The 20,472-nt window shown below is 40.8% G+C and overlaps 2 protein-coding genes across 3 annotated transcripts in view; one reads left to right on the plus strand and one right to left on the minus strand.

The window, feature by feature from the left end:
* Positions 1 to 1,951, minus strand: part of INTS7 (integrator complex subunit 7) — an 83,031-nt gene extending 81,080 nt beyond the window's left edge. For both annotated transcript variants that reach the window (XM_086343304.1, XM_086343305.1), the window contains exon 1: positions 1,750 to 1,951. In XM_086343304.1, coding sequence (XP_086199430.1) covers positions 1,750 to 1,843 — 94 coding nt within the window. In that variant the 5' untranslated portion in view covers positions 1,844 to 1,951. The remainder of the gene's footprint in view (positions 1 to 1,749) is intronic.
* Positions 1,952 to 2,076: 125 nt separating this feature from the next.
* Positions 2,077 to 20,472, plus strand: part of DTL (denticleless E3 ubiquitin protein ligase adapter) — a 50,304-nt gene continuing 31,908 nt past the window's right edge. Inside the window, exons 1-5 of the mRNA XM_086343306.1 lie at positions 2,077 to 2,349; positions 8,187 to 8,312; positions 9,116 to 9,214; positions 13,421 to 13,482; positions 13,568 to 13,688. Coding sequence (XP_086199432.1) covers positions 2,298 to 2,349; positions 8,187 to 8,312; positions 9,116 to 9,214; positions 13,421 to 13,482; positions 13,568 to 13,688 — 460 coding nt within the window. The 5' untranslated portion in view covers positions 2,077 to 2,297. The remainder of the gene's footprint in view (positions 2,350 to 8,186; positions 8,313 to 9,115; positions 9,215 to 13,420; positions 13,483 to 13,567; positions 13,689 to 20,472) is intronic.

The following is a 20,472-nucleotide window of genomic DNA, read 5'->3' on the forward strand; positions in this document are numbered from 1 at the left end:
TTCCTTCTCCAATGCATGAAAGTGAAAAGTGAAAGTGAAGTTGTTCAGTCGTGTCTGACTCTTAGCGACCCCATGGACTGCAGCCTACAAGGCTCCTCTGTCCATGGGATTTTCCAGGCAAGAGTACTGGAGTGGGGTGCCATTGCCTTCTAACCTCTAGTCCAGTTCTTAATATATTACACACTGGCTACAGTTAATCAAAAATTAACTGTATACCAAGTGATGTTTCCCCCATTCAATAAAAATAACAAGTACACTGAAACAAAAGAGTCATTGAAATACTTTGAGTTCTCTACTAAGAAACACCTGCCCTTGCCTTCCAAATCCCTATCTAAAAGATAAGGCAAATCCCTTCTGCATTTAATAAGGACTTTTTTGCATACCATTATATCACTTAATATTTACAACAATCTTGCCAGCTCAGTAGTATTTTACTGATTTTGCAGAGAAAAAAAAAACAAGATTAGGTTTGGTTAAGTGACATGTCCATGATCATAAAACTAGCGAAATTAGAATTCAACTCAAGTCTCCCCAAAGCTTCTACTACTACACCAAGCCTGTCCCGTCCCTTCACTGCCCTAAGGAAATAGAACTCATCTGCAGAGAATGTGTGTGAAAGTCGCTCCATCATATCCGACTCTGCAACCCCAAGGACTATACACTCCAGGGAATTCTCCAGGCCAGAATAGTGGAACTGGTAGCCTTTCCCTTCACAGGATCTTCCCAACCCAGGGATCGAGTCCAAGTATCCCGCATTGTAGGTGGATTCTTTACCAGCTGAGCCACAAAGGGAGCCCAATTAAATAATAACTAAGACTTTATTTTACCGGTTTTTAAGATGACTCTCAGTTTCAGAGATGTTAATATGTGAAAAAATAAGTATCTTAATGGATGAAATAGGATATATGTCGTCTCACTTACTGTGTTTTTAGGACTTAATTGTAGTTTCTAAGTAAAACTACTTCATCTCTATCGATAGGCTTCAAATATCCCCTTTAAAACTACCAAATATGGGAAATATAGTTAGAAAATCATCAATCACACACAAGCTCCCAAGTAAGTCCGGATTCTCTAATCTTTCCATTGATCTGACCCTGCCCTTAAAGTACACTGCTTTAATTACACTAAGCTTGAGCCACAAGCGAAGCCCAAGAATACTAGCGTGGGTAGCCTATCCCTTCTCCAGCGGATCTTCCGGACCCAGGAATCGAACCCTGCATTTCAGGCAGATTCTTTAACCGGCTGAGCTATGAGGGAAGCAGAGAATGAGCAGGGGCTATGCTTTTCGGATGTCTTGGCCCTATTTGTGACCTGCCTAGTAACCGGCAGGTAAGAATTACAGAAATCAAATGAATCGCTGTAAAGTCGGTGCAAGATGCAGCAGTCTTGGTGAAGACCTGGTCTCAACTGCACATACTGAAAAATAATTTCATAATTTCAATACAGCACTTTAAGAAACTGCGTGGAAAATCGCGGGGCTGTGCCCTCAAGTGGTCCAAACGAGCCTTTCGCGGGAGCTCTCTACTTTTTCAGCTGTACAAGGCCAATATAGCAACGCTGCCGTTTTCTGCCAGCCTCCCAAAGCCCCGAAAAGCCCTGGGCTCACCAAAGGCAAGGGCGCCCGACCCCGCCCATGCCCAGGAAGCACCGCGCATGCGCCTTCCCAGCTTCTCGCGCGGCTACCACCACCTGGTGGCGCCACTTCCCCCCACATCCGTTTCACCCGCGCAGCCCGCTCTTTCGAAATACCTTTGTCTAACTCCATAAGGGCAGAGTTAGCATCCAGCTCCTGTTCGCCATAGCCGGCATCTGCCAGAAAAGACTTAGTTGAGTTTGACGCCATGACCCATACAGTTACTCGATTAGCCTATTCATAGAGATTGCAAACTCGGCCCCACCACCGCCATCTTCTTCCACCACCTTCTCGCGGATTTTTCCTCCGCGCTCTGTCAACCCGTGTTACGCATGCGCCCTGGGCTCCCAGCCGTTCGCCAGCGCCCCTGCGGCCCCCCGCGCAGGCGCTCAGGGAGCTCTGGAACGCTAGGTTCCCGCGGCTGGGCGAGAAGGAGGCGGGGCTTCGAAGGGGGAAGTGACTCGTACGCGCCCGGACGCCGCGGCGAGAGCCAATCAGAGGGCGTGACGTCAGTTTGGCGGGGAGTTTGGTGACCGGGGCTTACAGTGGCGGGAGTTGGAGGCATTAGCTAGTCGTGGTCTAAGGGGCGCAGGATACAGTTTCCGCTCAATCTGGAGGCATTTCCACGGCTTTTTCCTCAGTTGAGCGTTTTCCTTCGTCCCAGATGCTCTTCAATTCGGTGCTCCGCCAGCCCCAGTTTGGCGTCCCGAGAAATGGTGAGTAACGGCCCTAACCGCTGTCTCTTGCCGGCGGGATTCACCTCCCCCAGAACAACTCTTCGGACCAATGCCGATTTCAGTTCAGTTTCCCAGCCGCCGAGTTCTCCCCCAGCCAGAATGAGTTCGTACTAGCTAGGAATACTGAAGAAAGCCGCACTTGCGTGCCCTCGAGATACTTTTCGTCGTAATCGAGGCTTTTTTTAGTCGTGTAGGCTGAGGGAGGGAGGGACGTTGAGTTAACTGACCTCCATTACGGTTTATGTCTGTTTTGCACGTTAACTGGAAAACGCGTGCATTTTCGTGTGTGTGGCTTTCTGAACGAACAGCTGTGTGAGATCGTCAAGGCTCGTACTCATTGATTAATTCATTCATTTGTAGTGGAAACAGTGAGCCCTACCGTTTGCTATATACACCAGAGAATAGGATCGGCTCTTAAAAAGAACTCAGTCAGGCAGAGAGAACAGAACATCTGCTTCTAGCATGGCCAGAATTTTTTCTTCCTGATTAATTCAAGGGTATGAAAATTCGTAGTGATACAGTGAAAAATGCCCGTAAGCACATTTCCCACAAATGACCACTATTAATAGATTGAAGTGTTTTATTCCAAAATGTTTTTCAATGCCAGAAGTAGGAAGTATTGTTATTTGTGGAAGTGGGATTAAAATGTTTTATCTCTTTACTTTTACGATGGAACTTGGAAATACTTCATGTTAGTATATAGGCTTCCAATTTATTCTTTCCAGTTCTTGAAGTTCCTTAGGTTAAAACATTGGCAATAAGAATTTTGAGCTTTAGGTTTTAGTGTCATCAACCTGAAACTTTCTGGTAAGTTTTTGATAAGGGAGTTACCACCCAAACTAAGCTTGGCTGCAAATGAAATCTCATTCATTTAAAGATGAACAAGTTCTTTTTCCCCTTGAAACCGTGTGGAAAACAAAAAGAAAATGTGAGAAGTGAGCTTTTTATATTTAAGGCATAGGTCTTGAAAAAAGATATTGAGCAGACTGGGGAGTAGCTCCTCAACTTCCTTCCTCCAATCTAAAATTCTACCATCCTTATCTCTTAGACAGTCTTTTAAATTATATTCTAAAAGCCTCTCCTTTCTGTCTCTGCTGCGACCTTGCTTTACTAACTTCTGTATCCTTGGTGTCATGAATGTCAGTATAGCATGGAAGTTAAGAGCTCTGTCTTCCTGATTAATTTCACCTCCACTCCTTACTTGTCTGTGTGACCTGGATCAAGCTATGTAGTCTTTCTTTTGAAACAGATTCTTCTCTTAACTCTACATTCTGTCAACTTTCTTTTTATCTCTGATTCATAAATATTTTTCCGGGAAGGGTAAATTTTCCCCTCTACCCTGATTGAGTATGTATGGCTGGACTAATTTATTAGACATGAGAGATTAGCAGGAGAAAAACAAATTTTAATTCATGTGCATGGAGATCTCATAGAAATGGTACCTAAGAAGTGGCCAAAGCAGGCAGCTTTTATACTTTTCAGACCAAAAAAAAGGCAATAAATTTGTGAGGAATTGACAGGACAAAGAAACTTAAGTTTGGGCTACGTAATTAGTAAGGAATCTAAGCAGAGTTTGGGCTTGAGGTAGTAAATTAAAAGAAGTTACAAGGTTTGTTTACACAGGCTTCTTGGCTCTGAATTTCCTCTCTGTCGGATAAGGGTGACCTTCTACCTCCAGTTGCAAGGAGTGCACCTTTCATAGAGATTTATTTCCTGCTTTTCAGGGAGACAGGAAGGTCAGGGTTTCCTTCTTGCATCAGCTGCTTCTCAAGCAACTTCAATTCAAAATAATCAATATGCTGTTATGGTATGTTTTGAGACAGCCCACACCAAGCCCCCAAATACTCATTCATTGTTTTGTGTTTAGGCACTGAAATTCATTCATTGTTATATATCATGCACCAAACTTTGTAGGACCATCTTTCTTCTTTCGTGATCTATACTAGGCCCCTTTTCTGTTTCTACCAACTCCCATGGGTTATCATAGCTGTAATCAGGATTTCTTACACTACTACCTGCAACCTTCTACCTATGAGAGGTGTATAAGCATCTTCATCTAGGTGGTCAGTCCCAGAAACATCTCAAACTCATGTACCAAAACCAAACTCACTTTTTCCCCTAACCTGCTATATTACCTACTTTAGGAAATGGTCTCATTGTTTTAAACTGGTCTTCACAGTCAGAAACCTGAAAGTCAATCAGAATTCCTCCATTTTCCTCAAGATACCCTTTCAGAGAAGTTCCCTTAAAATCTCCTGAATCCTTCCTTCTCTGTGTCTTCACTGATTTTGCCTCTTCACATATTTTGGATCTATATTATGCTTACCATTCTGTTTCCCTCAATTGGGCCTTTATACCTTCTTGTCTGGACTATAACAAGTCTCTTGAATGGCCTCTTAGTTTCCCTCTTTACAGTTTACTTCCCATATTGCTGCCAATGATCTTTCTAAAATGAAAGCTGATTACTCTTCTGTGTATTTTAAAATTGATCTTGAGGTTTTCTTCAGAAGTTTAAACAGATGCAAAGGATATATCATTTCTGACCATATTGTGTTTACCTTCTTAAATGAAAATGCTGCATCAGTCTTTAAATTGTGTCTAATACACTATAAATATTATAGTAATGATTTAATAGTCACATCAACCATTTTTTAAAGTGTAAACTGCTAGATATTCTACATAGTTTTTTTTCCCTTGAATATATTCCCACTTTATTTTTCCCACAGATTTATCCTAATGTAATTTGACTTTAAGCTTGAAAAGTCATTTTTGTGATCACCCTATCTTACTCTGTAAAAAACTGTATGTTAATATCATTTTAGAACAGAGGCTTTTAAGGCCTGCCTTTCTGTCTGTAGATGGATATTTGTGAACTCTACAACATAACTAACTATTGTATTCATATTATTCTCTTAGTGGTCTTCAATGGCTTGTTTACAATGATATCTGGCCTTAAGGCAATGCCCCCAGGAGTAATGACTAAATCTGAGTTGAATTTCTTTGCCTCCTTTGTATTCCTTCAGGTTATTTCTGTGAACCTGCAGAACTAGATTTGTGTGAGATTATATCAGGCTAAAATGTCTTCTCCAAATGACATTTTTTATATCACCAAAAGTAAGAATTGAGAGTACTCTAAAATGTGCATGAATTTCTTAATTATTTAGACTGTTCTGTAGATTGTAGCTTCATTGTTTCCTCCAATGCTTACTATATTTGGTTCTCAATAACTGTATACTAAATGAATGTTTTATATATTTGAAATATGTTAACCTACGCAGCAAAATGGTAAAACAAAACCTTATAGATGGTTTACTATTTTAGGACCATAGTACACATCGGGTCTCTGACCCAAGCAGAGTAAGCTTTTCCTCCACTCTGAATTTCTTCCTCTTTCATATATTCATTGAGCACTTACTCCCCTTTCAAAACTTGTGTTTGATTTCACCTTCTTTAAAGACTTCCAGACCCTACCTACTACTACTATTCAGGGCTTAAAATTGCTGTGATAAACTTTAAGATACTATGACTTGTTACCGTTAACGTTTTAGAGTCCTAGAATTTCAGTGCTGGAAAGGAAAGAGAGAGTATAAGAACTAATATTTACTTGTGAATATGTTAGTGGCATGAACCTAACAGAAGCAGAAGATATTAAGAGGTGGCAAGAATACACAGAACTATACCAAAAAGATCTTCATGACTCAGATAATCACAATGGTATGATCACTCACCTAGAGCCAGACATCGTGGAATGCAAAGTCAAGTGGGCCTTAGGAAGCATCGCTACAAACAAAGCTAGTGGAGGTGATGGAATTCCAGTTGAGCTCTTTCAAATCCTAAAAGATGATGCTGTGAAAGTGCTGCACTCAATATGCCAGTAAAGTTGGAAAACTCAGCAGTGGCCACAGGACTGGAAAAGGTTAGTTTTCATTCCAGTCTCAAAGAAAGGCAACGCCAAAGAATGCTCAACTACCGCACAATTACACTCATCTCACACGCTAGCAAAGTAATGCTCAAAATTCTCCAAGCCAGGCTTCAACAGTACGTGAACTTCCAGATGCTCAAGCTAAATTTCGAAAAGGCATAGGAACCAGAGATCAAACTGCCAACATCCATTGGATCATCGAAAAAGCAAAAGAGTTACAGAAAAACATCTACTTCTGCTTTATTGACTATGCCAAAGGCTTTGACTGTGTGGATCACAACAGACTGGAAAGTTCTTAAAGAGATGGGAATACCAGACCATCTGACCTTCCTCCTGAGAAATCTGTATGCAGGTCAAGAAGCAACAGAACTGGACATGGATCAACAGGCTGGTTCCAAATTGGGAAAGGAGTACGTCAAGACTGCATATTGTCGCCCTGATTATTTAACTTATATGCAGAGTATATCATGAGAAATGCTGGACTGGATGAAGCACAAGCTGGAATCAAGATTGCCGAGAGAAATATCAATAAGCTCAGATACACAGGTGACACACTACCCTTATGACAGAAAGCGAAGAAGAACTACAGAGCCTCTTGATGAAAGTGAAAAGAGGAGAGTGAAAAACCTGGCTTAAAACTCAATATTGAAAAAACTAAGATCATGGCATCTGGTCCCATCACTTCATGGCAAATTGATGGGGAAACAGTGACAGACTTTATTTTTGGGGGCTCCAAAATCACTGCAGGTGGTGACGGCAGCCATGAAATTAAAAGATGCTTGCTCCTTGGAAGAAAAGTTATGATCAACCTAGACAGCATATTGAAAAGCAGAGACATTACTTTGCCAACAAAGATCCATTCAGTCAAGGCTATGGTTTTTCCAGTGTTCATGTATGGATGTGAGAGTTGGACTGTGAAGAAAGCTGAGCACCAAAGAATTGATGCTTTTGAAGTGTGGTGTTGGAGAAGACTCTTGAGAGTCCCTTGGACTGCAAGGAGATCCAACCAGTGCATCCTAAAGGAGATCAGTCCTGAATATTCACTGGAAGGACTGATGCTGAAGCTGAAACTCCATTACTTTGGCCACCTGATGTGAAGAGCTGACTCATTGGAAAAGACCCTGATGGTGGGAAAGATTGAAGGCAGGAAGAGAATGGGCCTGACAGAGGGTGAGATGGTTGGAAGGTATCACCAACTCAATGGACATGAGTTTGAGTAAACTCCGGGAGATGATGATGGATGGGCAGGGAGGCTTGGTGTGCTGCAGTGCATGGGGTCTCAAAGAGTCAGACACAACTGAGCGACTGAACTGAACTGATGTTAGTGGCTACAGTAGGTGCATTGACATTGTGGGTTGGCCAAAAAGTTCATTCTGATTTTTCCACACCACCTTACCAGAAACCTGAACGAACTTTTTGGCCAACCTCATACGTTATTTCCTTTGACTCCGACCATTGGATTATGTGTGATGTTGCTAGTAACTTAAGTTTGCAGTAATGATTTAGAACTCTAAAAACATAGAATTTTACTTGATAAGAATGACTGGGTAATCTTTGTGGTTATTTTTCGTGATTGTCACCAAAGGATGGTGGAAGGAGTAACATACAAAGGCCGCTGGTGTCTTGCCATCTTAAATACGTTAGCAAGAGTCTTCATTCAAGATGGTAAGCCCAAAGCTCTATCTCACCAGAAGTTGAGAAGTGCTCTTTCATTTTTTCCTTAGGACCACTTAGGAGAATACCTGAAACTGTATTCCAGAGGGCCATGGATAGTGAATAGATCTATAGTAAAGTATATGGAACTTTTAAAAGTTAATTTTTGCCTCTGCATTTGTTGGAAGTACTGAAATGTGATGATATATTAGAATCTATAAGGAATTTTGTCTTCCTTTAGGATGGTCTTCACAGTACCCGCTACAGTCCCTGCTCACTGGCTATCAGTGCAACTATAATGACGAGCATACTTCTTATGGAGAAACAGGAACCCCAGTTCCTCCTTTTGGATGCACCTTCTCTTCTGGTAAGAGAGTTACTGAATAAGCGAGGCTTGGTCAGAAATGATCTGCTTCACTCTTTAGAGGGAAAATATCCTATGCTGTCTCTCTTTTAACAAAAAGTAAATTAGTTGGTAGAGTTTTTCTAATATCTCCTCTCTTCTCATTTATAAAATATACTTTTCTTAATCTCTGTGCATAATTATATATTTCTGCTAAAGCATAAGATTCTTAGAGCATCATTTTTAGTTTGTTTGTTTTTATCTGATATCAGGAAAGGGTTACAAAGGTTCAGCCATCATGTTGATCTCATTGAATCTATCTCTTCTGCAGTGCATTGGGAACATATTCACAGAAGTAGAAGTGCTTGTCCCTGCTGCTAAAAGTTTAAGAGAGGAAAAGTAAAAAGTTGAGGAAAAAGGATATTAATTTAATAGGGTTAGCCTGCTGGAGGCCTATGTCATGTGTGCCCCCTCTTTTTTTTTTTTTTTTTGCCATTGGCCAGTACCACTCTTGTTTTGTTCAGGTATCATTCTTGACTCAGCTCCCCTTTAAATAAGAGATGATCTGAAGATTAGTATTTTTTAGTCACTTACTAAATTAGATATTATGGCAAATTTTAAAGCCATCTTTAACTCAGAAAAACCTCTACTATACCAGATGCTATATGGGCAGAATTGTCTTGCCTCTTTCCAAATAGGTTCTTTGTGTTTACCTTGTATTTTTCAATTAATCGATATTATGTTGTTTATATATATATATATATAGCTTTAAACTTGGCTTTAACATTTATTCTTACTCTTTATTTTATTCTTTATTTCTTACGTAGCTCCCAGTATGGAGCATATACTAGCAGTTGCCAATGAAGAAGGCTTTGTTAGGTTATATAACACAGAATCACAAACCAGTAGAAAGAAGTGCATCAAAGGTAAGTCAAGATTTAAAATATTTGTTTTAATATTTTTAATTCATAAAGCCTCAAGGAAATTAGGCTTCTGGCATAGCTCAGTTGGTAAAGAATTTGCCTGAAATGCAGGAGACCTGGGTTCAATTCCTGGTTGGGAAAATCCCCTGGAGAAGGAAATGGCAACCCACTCCAGTATTCTTGCCTGGAGAATCCCATGGACAGAGGAGCCTGGCAGGCTACAGTCCAAGGGGTCGCAAGAGTCAAACACGACTTAGCGACTAACCCACCACCACAAGGAAATTACTATTTGAATAAATTCTCAGTGATACTCACTTCTGATTAAGTTTGTTTAGGGATCAGACCTGAAAGTAAATGGTGGGCTGCCTTTCTGTCAATAACTGCAGCAAAATCTTTACTGGAAGTTAAGAAAAGTACATTTTAGGATTAAAAACAATTTTTCTTTTAAAAAGTTAAATTTTTTTATACTTAATGTGGGGAAACATTGCTTCAAAATACTTATATTGAACAAGTGTCTTTTATGCATAAGGCAAAGTTCTGATGACCTTAAAGAGATGACACTACCCTTATGGCAGAAAGTGAAGAGGAACTAAAAAGCCTCTTGATGAAAGTGAAAGAGGAGAGTGGAAAAGTTGGCTTAAAGCTCAGTATTCGGAAAACTAAAATCATGGAATCCAGTCCCATCACTTCATGGGAAATAGATGGGGAAACAGTGGAAACAGTGTCAGGCTTTTTTTGGGGGGGCTCCAAAATCACTGCAGATGGTGACTGCAGCCATGAAATTAAAAGACGCTTACTCTTTGGAAGGAAAGTTATGACCAACCTAGATAGCATATTGAAAAGCAGAGACATTACTTTGCCAACAAAGGTCCATCTAGTCAAGGCTATGGTTTTTTCAGTGGTCATGTATGGATGTGAGAGTTGGACTGTGAAGAAGGCTGAGCACCGAAGAATTGATGCTTTTGAAGTGTGGTGTTGGAGAAGACTCTTGAGAGTCCCTTGGACTGCAAGGAGATCCAACCAGTCCATTCTGAAGGAGATCAGTCCTGGGTGTTCTTTGGAAAGAATGATGCTAAAGCTGAAACTCCAGTACTTTGACCACCTCATGCGAAGAGATGACTCATTGGAAAAGACTGATGCTGGGAGGGATTGGGGGCAGGAGGAGAAGGGGATGACAGAGGATGAGATGGTTGGATGGGATCACTGACTCGATGGACGTGAATTTGAGTGAACTTCGGGAGTTGGTGATGGACAGGGAGGCCTGGCGTGCTGGAATTCATGGGGTCGCAAAGAGTCGGACACGACTGAGCAACTGAACTGAACTGAACTTGGGAAAGACTAGAGATCTCTTCAAGAAAATTGGAGATATCAAGAGAACATCTCATGCAAGGATGGACATGATAAAGGACAGACATGGTGAGGACCAAATGGAAGCAGAAGAAATTAAGAAGTGGCAGGAATGCACAGAACTATACAAAATCACTGCACATGGTGATTGCAGCCATGAAATTAAAAGACACTTACTCCTTGGAAGGAAAGTTATGACCAACCTAGACAGCATATTAAAAGGCAGAGACATTACTTTGCCAATAAAGGTCCGTCTAGGTAAGGCTATGGTTTTTCCAGTGGTCATGTATGGATGTGAGAGTTGGACTGTGAAGAAAGCTGAGCACCGAAGAATTGATGCTTTTGAACTGTGGTGCTGGAGAAGACTCTTGAGAGTCCCTTGGACTGCAAGGAGATCCAACCAGTGCATCCTAAAGGAGATCAGTCCTGAATATTCACTGGAAGGACTGATGTTAAAGCTGAAACTCCAGTACTTTGGCCACCTGATGCAAAGAGCTGACTCATTGGAAAAGACCCTGATCCTGGGAAAGATTGAGGGCTGGAGGAGAAGGGGACGACAGAGGATGAGATGGCTGGATGGCATCACCGACTTGATGGACATGGGTTTGGGTGAACTCCAGGAGTTGGTGATGGGCAGGGAGGCCTGGCGTGCTGTGGTTCATGGAGTCGCAAGGAGTCGGACACGACTGAGTGACTGAACTGAATACAAAAAGGTCTTAATAACCCAGATAATCACAGTGGTATGGTCCCTCACCTGGAGCTGGACTTCTGGAGTGTGAAGTCAAGTGGACCTTAGGAAGCATCACTGTGAATAAAGCTGGTGTAGGTGACAGAATTCCAGCTGAGCTATTTCAAATCCTAAAAGATGATGCTGTTAAAGTGCTACACTCAGTGTGTCAGCAAATTTGGAAAACTCAGCAGTAGCCACAGGACTGGAAAAGGTCATTTTCCATTTCAATTGCTAAGAAGGTCAGTGCTAAAGAATGTTCAAATTACCATACAACTGTGCTCATTTTACATGCTAGCAAGGTTATGCTCAAAATCCTTCCAGGTAGGCTTCAGCAGTACATGAACTGAAAACTTACAGAGGTACTAGCTATGTTCAGAAAAGTCAGAGGAACCAGAGATCAAATTGCCAACATTGGTTGGATTATGGAAAAAGCAAGGAAGTTCCAGTAAAACATCTACTTCTGCTTCATTGACTGTGTTAAAGCTTTTGACTTGTGGATCACAACAAACTGGAAAATTCTAAGAGATAGGAGTACTAGACCAGTTACCAGACAAGGAGGTAAGACCTGACTGATTCAAAATTGGGACAGGAGTATGACAAGGCTGTATATTGTTACCCTGCTTATTTTACTTATATGTGGAGTGCATCATGTGAAATGCCATGCTAGATAAATCACAAGCTGCAATCAAGATTGCCAGGAGAATAGCAACAACCTCAGAGATGCAGATGATACCACTCTGATGGCAGAAAGTGAAGAGGAACTAAAGAGCCTCTTGATAAGGGTGAAAGAGGAGAGTGACAAAGCTGGCTTAAAACTCAATATTCTAAAAACTAAGATTGTGGCATCCAATCCTACCACTTCATGGCAAATAGAAAAAGTGGAAGGAGTGATAGATTTTCTTTCCTTGGATTCTAGAATCACTGCGGACAGTGACTGCAGCCATGAAATTAAAAGATGCTTGTTCCTTGGAAGGAAAGCTGTGACCAACCTAGACAGCATATTAAAAAGCAGAGACATCACTTTGCTGACAAAGGTCCATATAATCAAAGCTATGGTTTTACCAGTAGTCATGTATGGATGTGAGAGTTGAACCATAAAGAAAGCTGAGCCAAAGAACTGATGCTTTCAGATTGTGGTGCTGAAGAAGACTCTTGAGAGTACCTTGGACTGCAGGGAGATGAAACCAGTCAATCCTAAAGAAAATCAACTCTGAATATTCATTGGAAGGCCTGTTGCTGAAACTGAAACTTCAATCCTTTGGCCACCTGATGCGAAGAGCCAACTCATTGGAAAAGACCCTGATGCTAGGAAAGATTGAGAACAAGAGGAGAAGAGGGTGGCAGAGGATGAAGTGGTTAGATAGCATCAGTGAGTGAATGGACATGAATTTGAGCATGGGAACTCCAGGAAATAGTGGAAAACAGAGGAGCCTGGCATGCTACAGTCTGTGGGATCGCAGGGTCAGATATGACTTAGTAACTGAACAGCAACAACAGCAGATTCAGGTGTTGGGAAAAGAAGAAAAAAGGCTTTAGATGATGTAGATGAAATACAAAGAAAACACTGTAGGGGTTTCAGAAAGCTCTCATCTAGTAAAGAAGGTGAGGGAAATTTTTCATGAAGGATGGGACGTTTAAGGTGGACTGTGGTGTTTTAGACCAGTGGAGGTGGAATTGGACACTCCAAGTAGAGGGAAAAGCATTCGCAAAGGCCTCAAGATAGGAAAGCGTCAGAAGTAGTGTGGATAGAGGGAGAAATGCAGTTTGATTGGAATAAGGTACATAGAGAACAATGAGAGATACAGCCAACGTGAGCAGAACTTTGAATGTCAAACTAAAGTACTTTAGACTCCTTTCAGACAGCATGATGAAGATTTTTTAGAATGTTTCACAAATACTCTGTTTTAGAGAATATATCCCCTCATGGAAAGCAATTTGATATCAAATGGTAGTTTTATGAGGTAGTGAAGGGAATGCATAATGTGTGTGAATCCACAAATTCTCTTTGGCCCATGGACCTTACTGTATTGACCACTGATCTTTTTACTACAGTTTTCAAGCCATTTAAATTGTTGGTATGGCTACCACAGAACATAGATAGACATTTCACATTCACCATTTTCTTCGTTTAGAATGGATGGCTCACTGGAATGCTGTTTTTGACCTGGCCTGGGTCCCTGGTGAATTTAAGCTTGTAAGTGACTTTCATTTTGTGGGGAATCTGGGTAAATACTGGTGAAGGGTTGTTTTATTAAACCATGATACCTTATTTTTGAAAGGTTACAGCAGCAGGTGATCAGACAGCCAAATTTTGGGATGTAAATGCTGGTGAGCTGATTGGAACTTGCAAAGGTCATCAGTGTAGCCTCAAGTCAGTTGCCTTTTCTAAGTTTGAGAAAGGTAAGTATGTGCTTATCCTCTTTCATGTCCTTAACCTCCTTCATGGTGAAGTAATAAGCTGCAGTTGTTTGTACTTATCAGATTTGCACCTTTCCCTACATAGATGATGGAGATTCTTAAGATGACCTGGAAACCTCAATGAAATCAAGTTGGATTTTAGTCCTGTTCTAATGGATGTTGCCTCTAACTTGTCCCTAAAAGTCAAGCATCTTCAGATAATTTCTTTCTATAATCTTACAGATGAGATAAAAATTTGCAAATAGCCATGATACTTCTGTTTTCAGCTATTACTCAAAATTAATCTTTCTACATTTATTTACTATAGTGGGGAAGGAAGGTTTAAGGAGCGCTGTAATACAGAATAGTACTATAGTAGTTAGGGAAAAACTTAGCAGGGGTGTCTGAATTAGCTCTTAATTTCTGTTTTTTTTTGTTTGTTTGTTTTTCCATTTGTTTCTCACTAAATGAGAGTGAGACAACAAACTTTCACCTCAAAGAAGTGGCTGATCCATCTGACTTCAGTCTCATAATAATAGAAATAAACATTATAGTCTCCTTTATCATTAAAAAATACTCTGTTTTTTAAAGGAATATTTTCCTTTATTCACCTGAGTACTCAGGAGTACTAAACCAAGTTGTGAAACTGGTTTGAACTTCAAAAAAAAAAATCAGTTGCTATTGAGACTGGAACCATGAGGGGAAATATATGACACAGTTTTTATATCTGCCTAACTTTTCCCTAGCACATCTATTTTGTACAGTTATATATGCTTATGTTCTAGTTTACTTCACTTGTGTCGGAGGTCATTCTGAGTTTATGAAAATAATTTAAGGTCATGAAAATATATTAATTCCTAAGGTAAATTTGTTTCAGTTCAGTTCAGTCTCTCAGTCATGTCCAACTCTTTGTGACCCCATGAACCGCAGCACGCCAGGTCTCCCTGTCCATCACCAACTCCCAGAGTCTACCCAAACCCATGTCCATTGAGTCGGTGATGCCATCCAACCATCTCATCCCTTGTCGCCCCCTTCTCTTGCCCTCAGTCTTTCCCAGCATCAGGGTCTTTTCCAATGAGTCAGCTCTTTGCATCAGGTGCCCAAAGTATTGGAGTTTCAGCTTCAACATCAGTCCTTCCAGTGAACACCCAGGACTGGTCTCCTTTAGGATGGACTGGTTGGATCTCCTTGCAGTCCAAGGGACTCTCAAGAGTCTTCTCCAGCACCACAGTTCAAAAGCATCAATTCTTCGGCGCTCAGCTTTCTTCACAGTCCAACTCTCACATCCATACATGACCACTGGAAAAACCATAGCCTTGACTAGATGGGCCTTTGTTGTCAAAGTAATGTCTCTACTTTTTAATATGCTGTCTAGGTTGGTCATGGCACCCCATTCCCATACTCTCGCCTGGAAAATCTCATGGATGGAGGAGCCTGGTGGGCTACAGTCCATGGGGTCGCTAAGAGTCAGACATGACTGAGCGACTTCACTTTCACTTTTCACTTTCATGCGTTGGAGGAGGAAATGGCAACCCACTTCAGTATTCTTGCCTGGAGAATCCCAGGGACGGGGGAGCCTGGTGGGCTGCCATCTATGGGGTCACACAGAGTCGGACACGACTAAAACGACTTAGCAGCAGCAGCAGCAGATTGGTCATAACTTTCCTTCCAAGGAGTAAGCGTCTTTTAATTTCTGGCTGCAATCACCATCTGCAGTGATTTTGGAGCCCCCAAAAATAAAGTCTTCCACTATTTCCCCATCTATTTGCCATGAAGTGACGGAACCAGATGCTGTAATCTTAGTTACAAACAAACAGAGAAGGAAAACGCCATTATCATTCAGTCCCTTTGCTTAATTTTGAAAACTCTGTGCATAGAGAAAGCACAAACCTTATCTTGGCTCCCAGTAGTCCACAGTTGCCCCAGTATGAATTAGTCTGGTGGGACACTGCCCCCAGGGCCATCTAGTTTGATTGCTAAAACACAGATTTTAACCCCTTCTTAGCCAAGTGTTCTTGTGCAGGGCATACTTTTACCACCATACATAGAAGACCTCATGTTTTATTGTGATTTCTGCCTCTAAATTCTCAGGCAAAGTCATTTTTATTTCCCTGAATGTTCATTTAGTGAGATAAATATCCTCTTTAACTTACAAAACCATTTTTGTTGTTGTTCAGTCGCTCAGTCATGTCTGACTCTTTGCGACCCCATGGACTGCAGCATGCCAAGCTTCTGTCTTCTGGAGTTTGCTCAAACTCATGTGCATTGAGTCAGTGATTCCATCCAACCATCTCATCCCCTGTCGCCCCCTTCTCTTGCCCTCAATCTTTCCCAACATCAGGGTTTTTTCCAATGAGTTGGCTCTTCACATCAGGTGGCCAAAGTATTACTTTCAGCATCGGTCCTTCCGCTGAATATTCAATGTTGATATCCTTTAGGATTGAATGGTTTGATCTCCTTATGAGCATAAAAATGAGGTGTAATATGCATGCACAAAACAACAGCAACAAATGAAAAAAGCAAAACTGAGGAGCATATAAATGCTTGGTCGATTTTCTTGGTTTTTGAGCGGTTGTAGTCAATGTGGTAGAAAAGATCATGATCAAGTTCTTTCAGCCCTACATGAGCAGGATACAAATAACCCTGTTAGGACATAGTTATATTAATACTAGTGTAATTTGCCTTTCCTAAATATCTACCACCTTAAAACCCAGAAAATATTTTCATTTCTAATTGTCAGTTACTCCCAGATGTGTTTTTCTGTGGTCCAAGGGTTGCTGGAACTACTAGTGGGTAATTAAAAGTAATTACAAATATATTTCTATTACTCCTCGTACATTATCTTTGAATTTGTACCTTCTTTCTCATTCTTCATTCTCCATTTTAAGACCAGTCTTTCTTCTAGGGTACTGGGGTCTCAATCCTGACTCACTGGTCACCTGGAAAGGTTTTTGGTTTTTTTTTTATTGAAGTTTACAATGTTGTGTTAATTTCTGCTGTATAACAATGTGACTCAGTTACACACATTAGGGAGCTTTTTTAAAATACCAATTAAGTGTGACTCTCTTGGAGGTGGGCCAGGCATCTGTTTTGTTAAAATTCCTCAAGGGATTCCAGCGTGCTGCTAATGTTGAGAAGCATTCTTGATCCTCCCCCAAGACCTTATGCCATCACTTATGTCTCCACGGTTTTCCTTTTCTTGGCTCTTCCTAGGAAAAATGCAAGCGTATCTGTGGCCTGTCCCTAAAAGAACATCTTATCACCCTGTCTTATCACCCTTTCTTATTTCCTTGTCTCTTCTAAGTTTCTTAAGAGTAATCAAAATCAGGTTAAATGTCCTCATCTCAATTTAGTTCAGTTTGGTTCTGTTTTCCATTCCCAGCTCTCTTCCTGAAATCAGCCTGCTTTCTACTTGGTCAACATTTGGTACATTTGGCCTTTTATTTTAAACCTCATGAGAATTTTTTTCTTCCTTGGAACCTGTGATATCACTGCCTCTGGTTCTCAGTATTTCTGTGTATCCCCTAAGTACTTTTGTGAACTCTTGCTTCTTTACCTAACTTGAAATGTTGGCATGGCCCCAAATTTGGTATTTGCCCATGTTTTCCTTTCAGTCTGTACCTTCTCCCTGGATGGTCTCATCTAGTCCAATTTTGTTTTTTGCTCTACTTACATTGAACCAGATTATATTTCCAACTTTGACTTTTCTGCTAGGACTTCAAGTTCAGCATATCTGAAACTGAACTCATGATTTACCCCAATCTTGGAAGGTTTCTGCCATTATTTTTTGAAATATGTTTTCTGCCCTGTTTTTTCTCCTAGAACTCCACAATTACTCATGTACTAGACTTTTTGAAATTGTCCCATGAATCCTTGAAGCTTTATTCATCTTTTTCCATTTTCTTAAATGAGATATAATTAACACACCATAAAATTCACCCATTTAATGTGTATGTTTCAGTGATTTTTAATTTTTTTTAATAGAGTTCAGTCATCACCACAGTCCAAGTTTAGAACAATTTCAACAGCCCAAAAAGAAAACAGAGCCAACAGAACCATTAACAGTACTTTCTGTCTTCCCCAGCCTTACACAGCCTACTTTCTTTCTGTCTCTATAGATTTGCCTATTATGCCTTCATGTAAATGGAACCATATAATACGTTGTTGGCTTCTTTTACTTAGCATAATGTTCAGTCTTAGTTTTCACTCTTCCTCAGATGGAATGGTTTCTGTTGATTTGTCTTCAAGTTCATAGACTTTTTCCTCTGTTCCCTCCATTCTGCTCTTAGGCCCATCCAGTGAATTTTATCATTTCAGAAGTTGTGGGTGGTGGTTCTAAAATCTGTATTTGTTTTTGGTAAGTTCTGTTTGTTTCTCTGCTGAGATTTCTCATCTTTTTCATTGATTGTCTCTTTATTTCACTTGACATAGTTATATCTGTTTTACAGCCGGACCTGATAAATCAGTATCTGGGTCGTTTTGAGGTTGACCTCTGTTGATTTCTTTTCTCTTGAGAATGACTCATTTTCCTGGCTCTTTATATGGTAAATAATTTAAGATTGTACCCTGTGCGTTGGGAATGGTATGTTGGACTCTGGATTCTATTATGTTGCTCAGAAAAGAGTTGGTGCACAATTGCACTCATCTCACATGCTAGTAAAGTGATGCTTAAAATTCTACAAGCCAGGCTTCAGCAATATGTGAACCGTGAACTTCAGACGTGCAAGCCGGTTTTAGAAAAGCAAGAAAAACCAGAGATCAAATTGCCAACATCCACTGGATCATCGAAAAAACAAGAGTTCCAGAAAAACACCTATTTCTGCTTTATTGTCTATGCCAAAGCCTTTGACTGTGTGGATCACAATAAACTGAAAATTCTGAAAGAGATGGGAATACCAGACCACCTGACCCGCCTCTTGAGAAACCTATATGCAGGTCAGGAAGGAACAGTTAGAACTGGACATGGAACAACAGACTGGTTCCAAATAGGAAAAGGAGTACGTCAAGGCTGTATTTTGTCACCCTACTTATTTAACTTCTATGCAGAGTACATCATGAGAAACACTGGGCTGGAAGAAACACAAGCTGGAATCAAGATTGCTGGGAGAAATATCAATAACCTCAGATATGCAGATGACACCACCCTTATGGCAGAAAGTGAAGAGGAACTAAAGAGCTTCTTAAAGTGAAAGAGGAGAGTGAAAAAGTTGGCTTAAAACTTAGCATTCAGAAAACTAAGATCATGGCATCCAGTCCCATCACTTCATGGCAAATGGATGGGGAAACAGTGGCTGACTTTATTTTTGGGGGCTCCAAAATTACTACAGATGGTGATTGTAGCCACGAAATTAAGATGCTTACTCCTTGGAAAGAAAGTTATGACCAACCTAGATACCATATTCAAAAGCAGAGACATTACTTTGCCAACAAAGGTTCATCTAGTCAAGGCTATGGTTTTTCCAGTGGTCATGTATGGATGTGAGAGTTGGACTGTGAAGAAAGCTGAGCACCTAAGAATTGATGCTTTTGAAGTGTGGTGTTGGAGAAGACTCTTGAGAGTCCCTTGGACAGCAAGGAAATCCAACCAGTCCATCCTAAAGGAGATCAGTCCTGGGTGTTTGTTGGAAGGACTGATGCTGAAGCTGAAACTCTAATACTTTGGCCACCTGATGCAAAGAGCTGACTCATTTGAAAAGACCCTGATGCTGGGAAAGATTGAGGGCAGGAGGAGAAGGGGACAACAGGGGATGAGATGGTTGGATGGCATCACCAACTCGATGGACATGGGTTTGGTGGACTCCAGGAGTTGGTGATGGACAGGGAGGCCTGGCGTGCTACAGTTCATGGGGTCGCAGAGTCAGACACAACTGAGCGACTGGATTGATTGATTGCTTTCAAACTGCATGGTCAAACCTCTAGGAAAGCAGTTAGTTCAGAAGATCAGATCTCAGTTCAGTTCTTAGTGCTCATACATACACGGTTCAGGAGTCAGCCAGAGACTTGCACTAAGTATAAACACAGTATTAGGGTTTCCCACTCTCTCCCCTCTCCAGGGTTCCCTGCTTCTTACACCTCGCGTTGCCCCACTCTCCTTTTCCTAATTCCTCCAGCTCAAAAGGTGGTCTTTGTACTGGTACTTTAGCTTCTTGGTCCTGATGGTACAACTCTGGCTGCCCTCAAGGTAAAACCACAAAAAACCAGTACCTTAGCCTAGGCCAGTCACTTGCTTCAGCAGTTGACTTCCTTCAAAAGTTGCATTTTTGTTCAGTGTCTGTAGGGCCCTCAAGTAGTTTTTGTATTTTGACCTGAGCACTTACCAAATTAATCTGTCTACAATGGCTGCAAGTTAATGCATGTGGATTAATTTGGTAAGTGCTCACTCATACAGGAAGCATAATTTTTTTGGTTTAATTTTTAAAGAGGAAAGCATGCGACAGGTAAATTGGAGTTCCTCTTGTGTTTCTTCCTCCAATGTCACTGCCCTTCTTCCATCCCCAGAGGCAACTCCTTTCACAAATTTTATATTGATCTAGTTTATAATTTTATACTGAGAATATAGCTTGGAAATTCAGAGTATGGGCTATCTTTGCAAGTTACTTATCCTCCCTATGCTTTAATTTGCTCATCTATAAAATGGGGATAATAATTCTCACTGAGGTGTTCTTTAAAAAAGGTCATCTATAAAAAAGGATAGTGTCTAGAACTTAGTAAGGACTCAGTATATTTTGGTTATTGCTTATTTATCATTATTTTTACTACAACTTTAGTATATAATATAGTATTTCAT

This window comes from Bos grunniens, chromosome 16 (genome assembly GCF_055505025.1).
Source record: "Bos grunniens cultivar Pamir isolate PY7600 chromosome 16, Bosgru_T2T1.0, whole genome shotgun sequence".
Classification (NCBI taxonomy): Eukaryota; Metazoa; Chordata; class Mammalia; order Artiodactyla; family Bovidae; genus Bos; species Bos grunniens.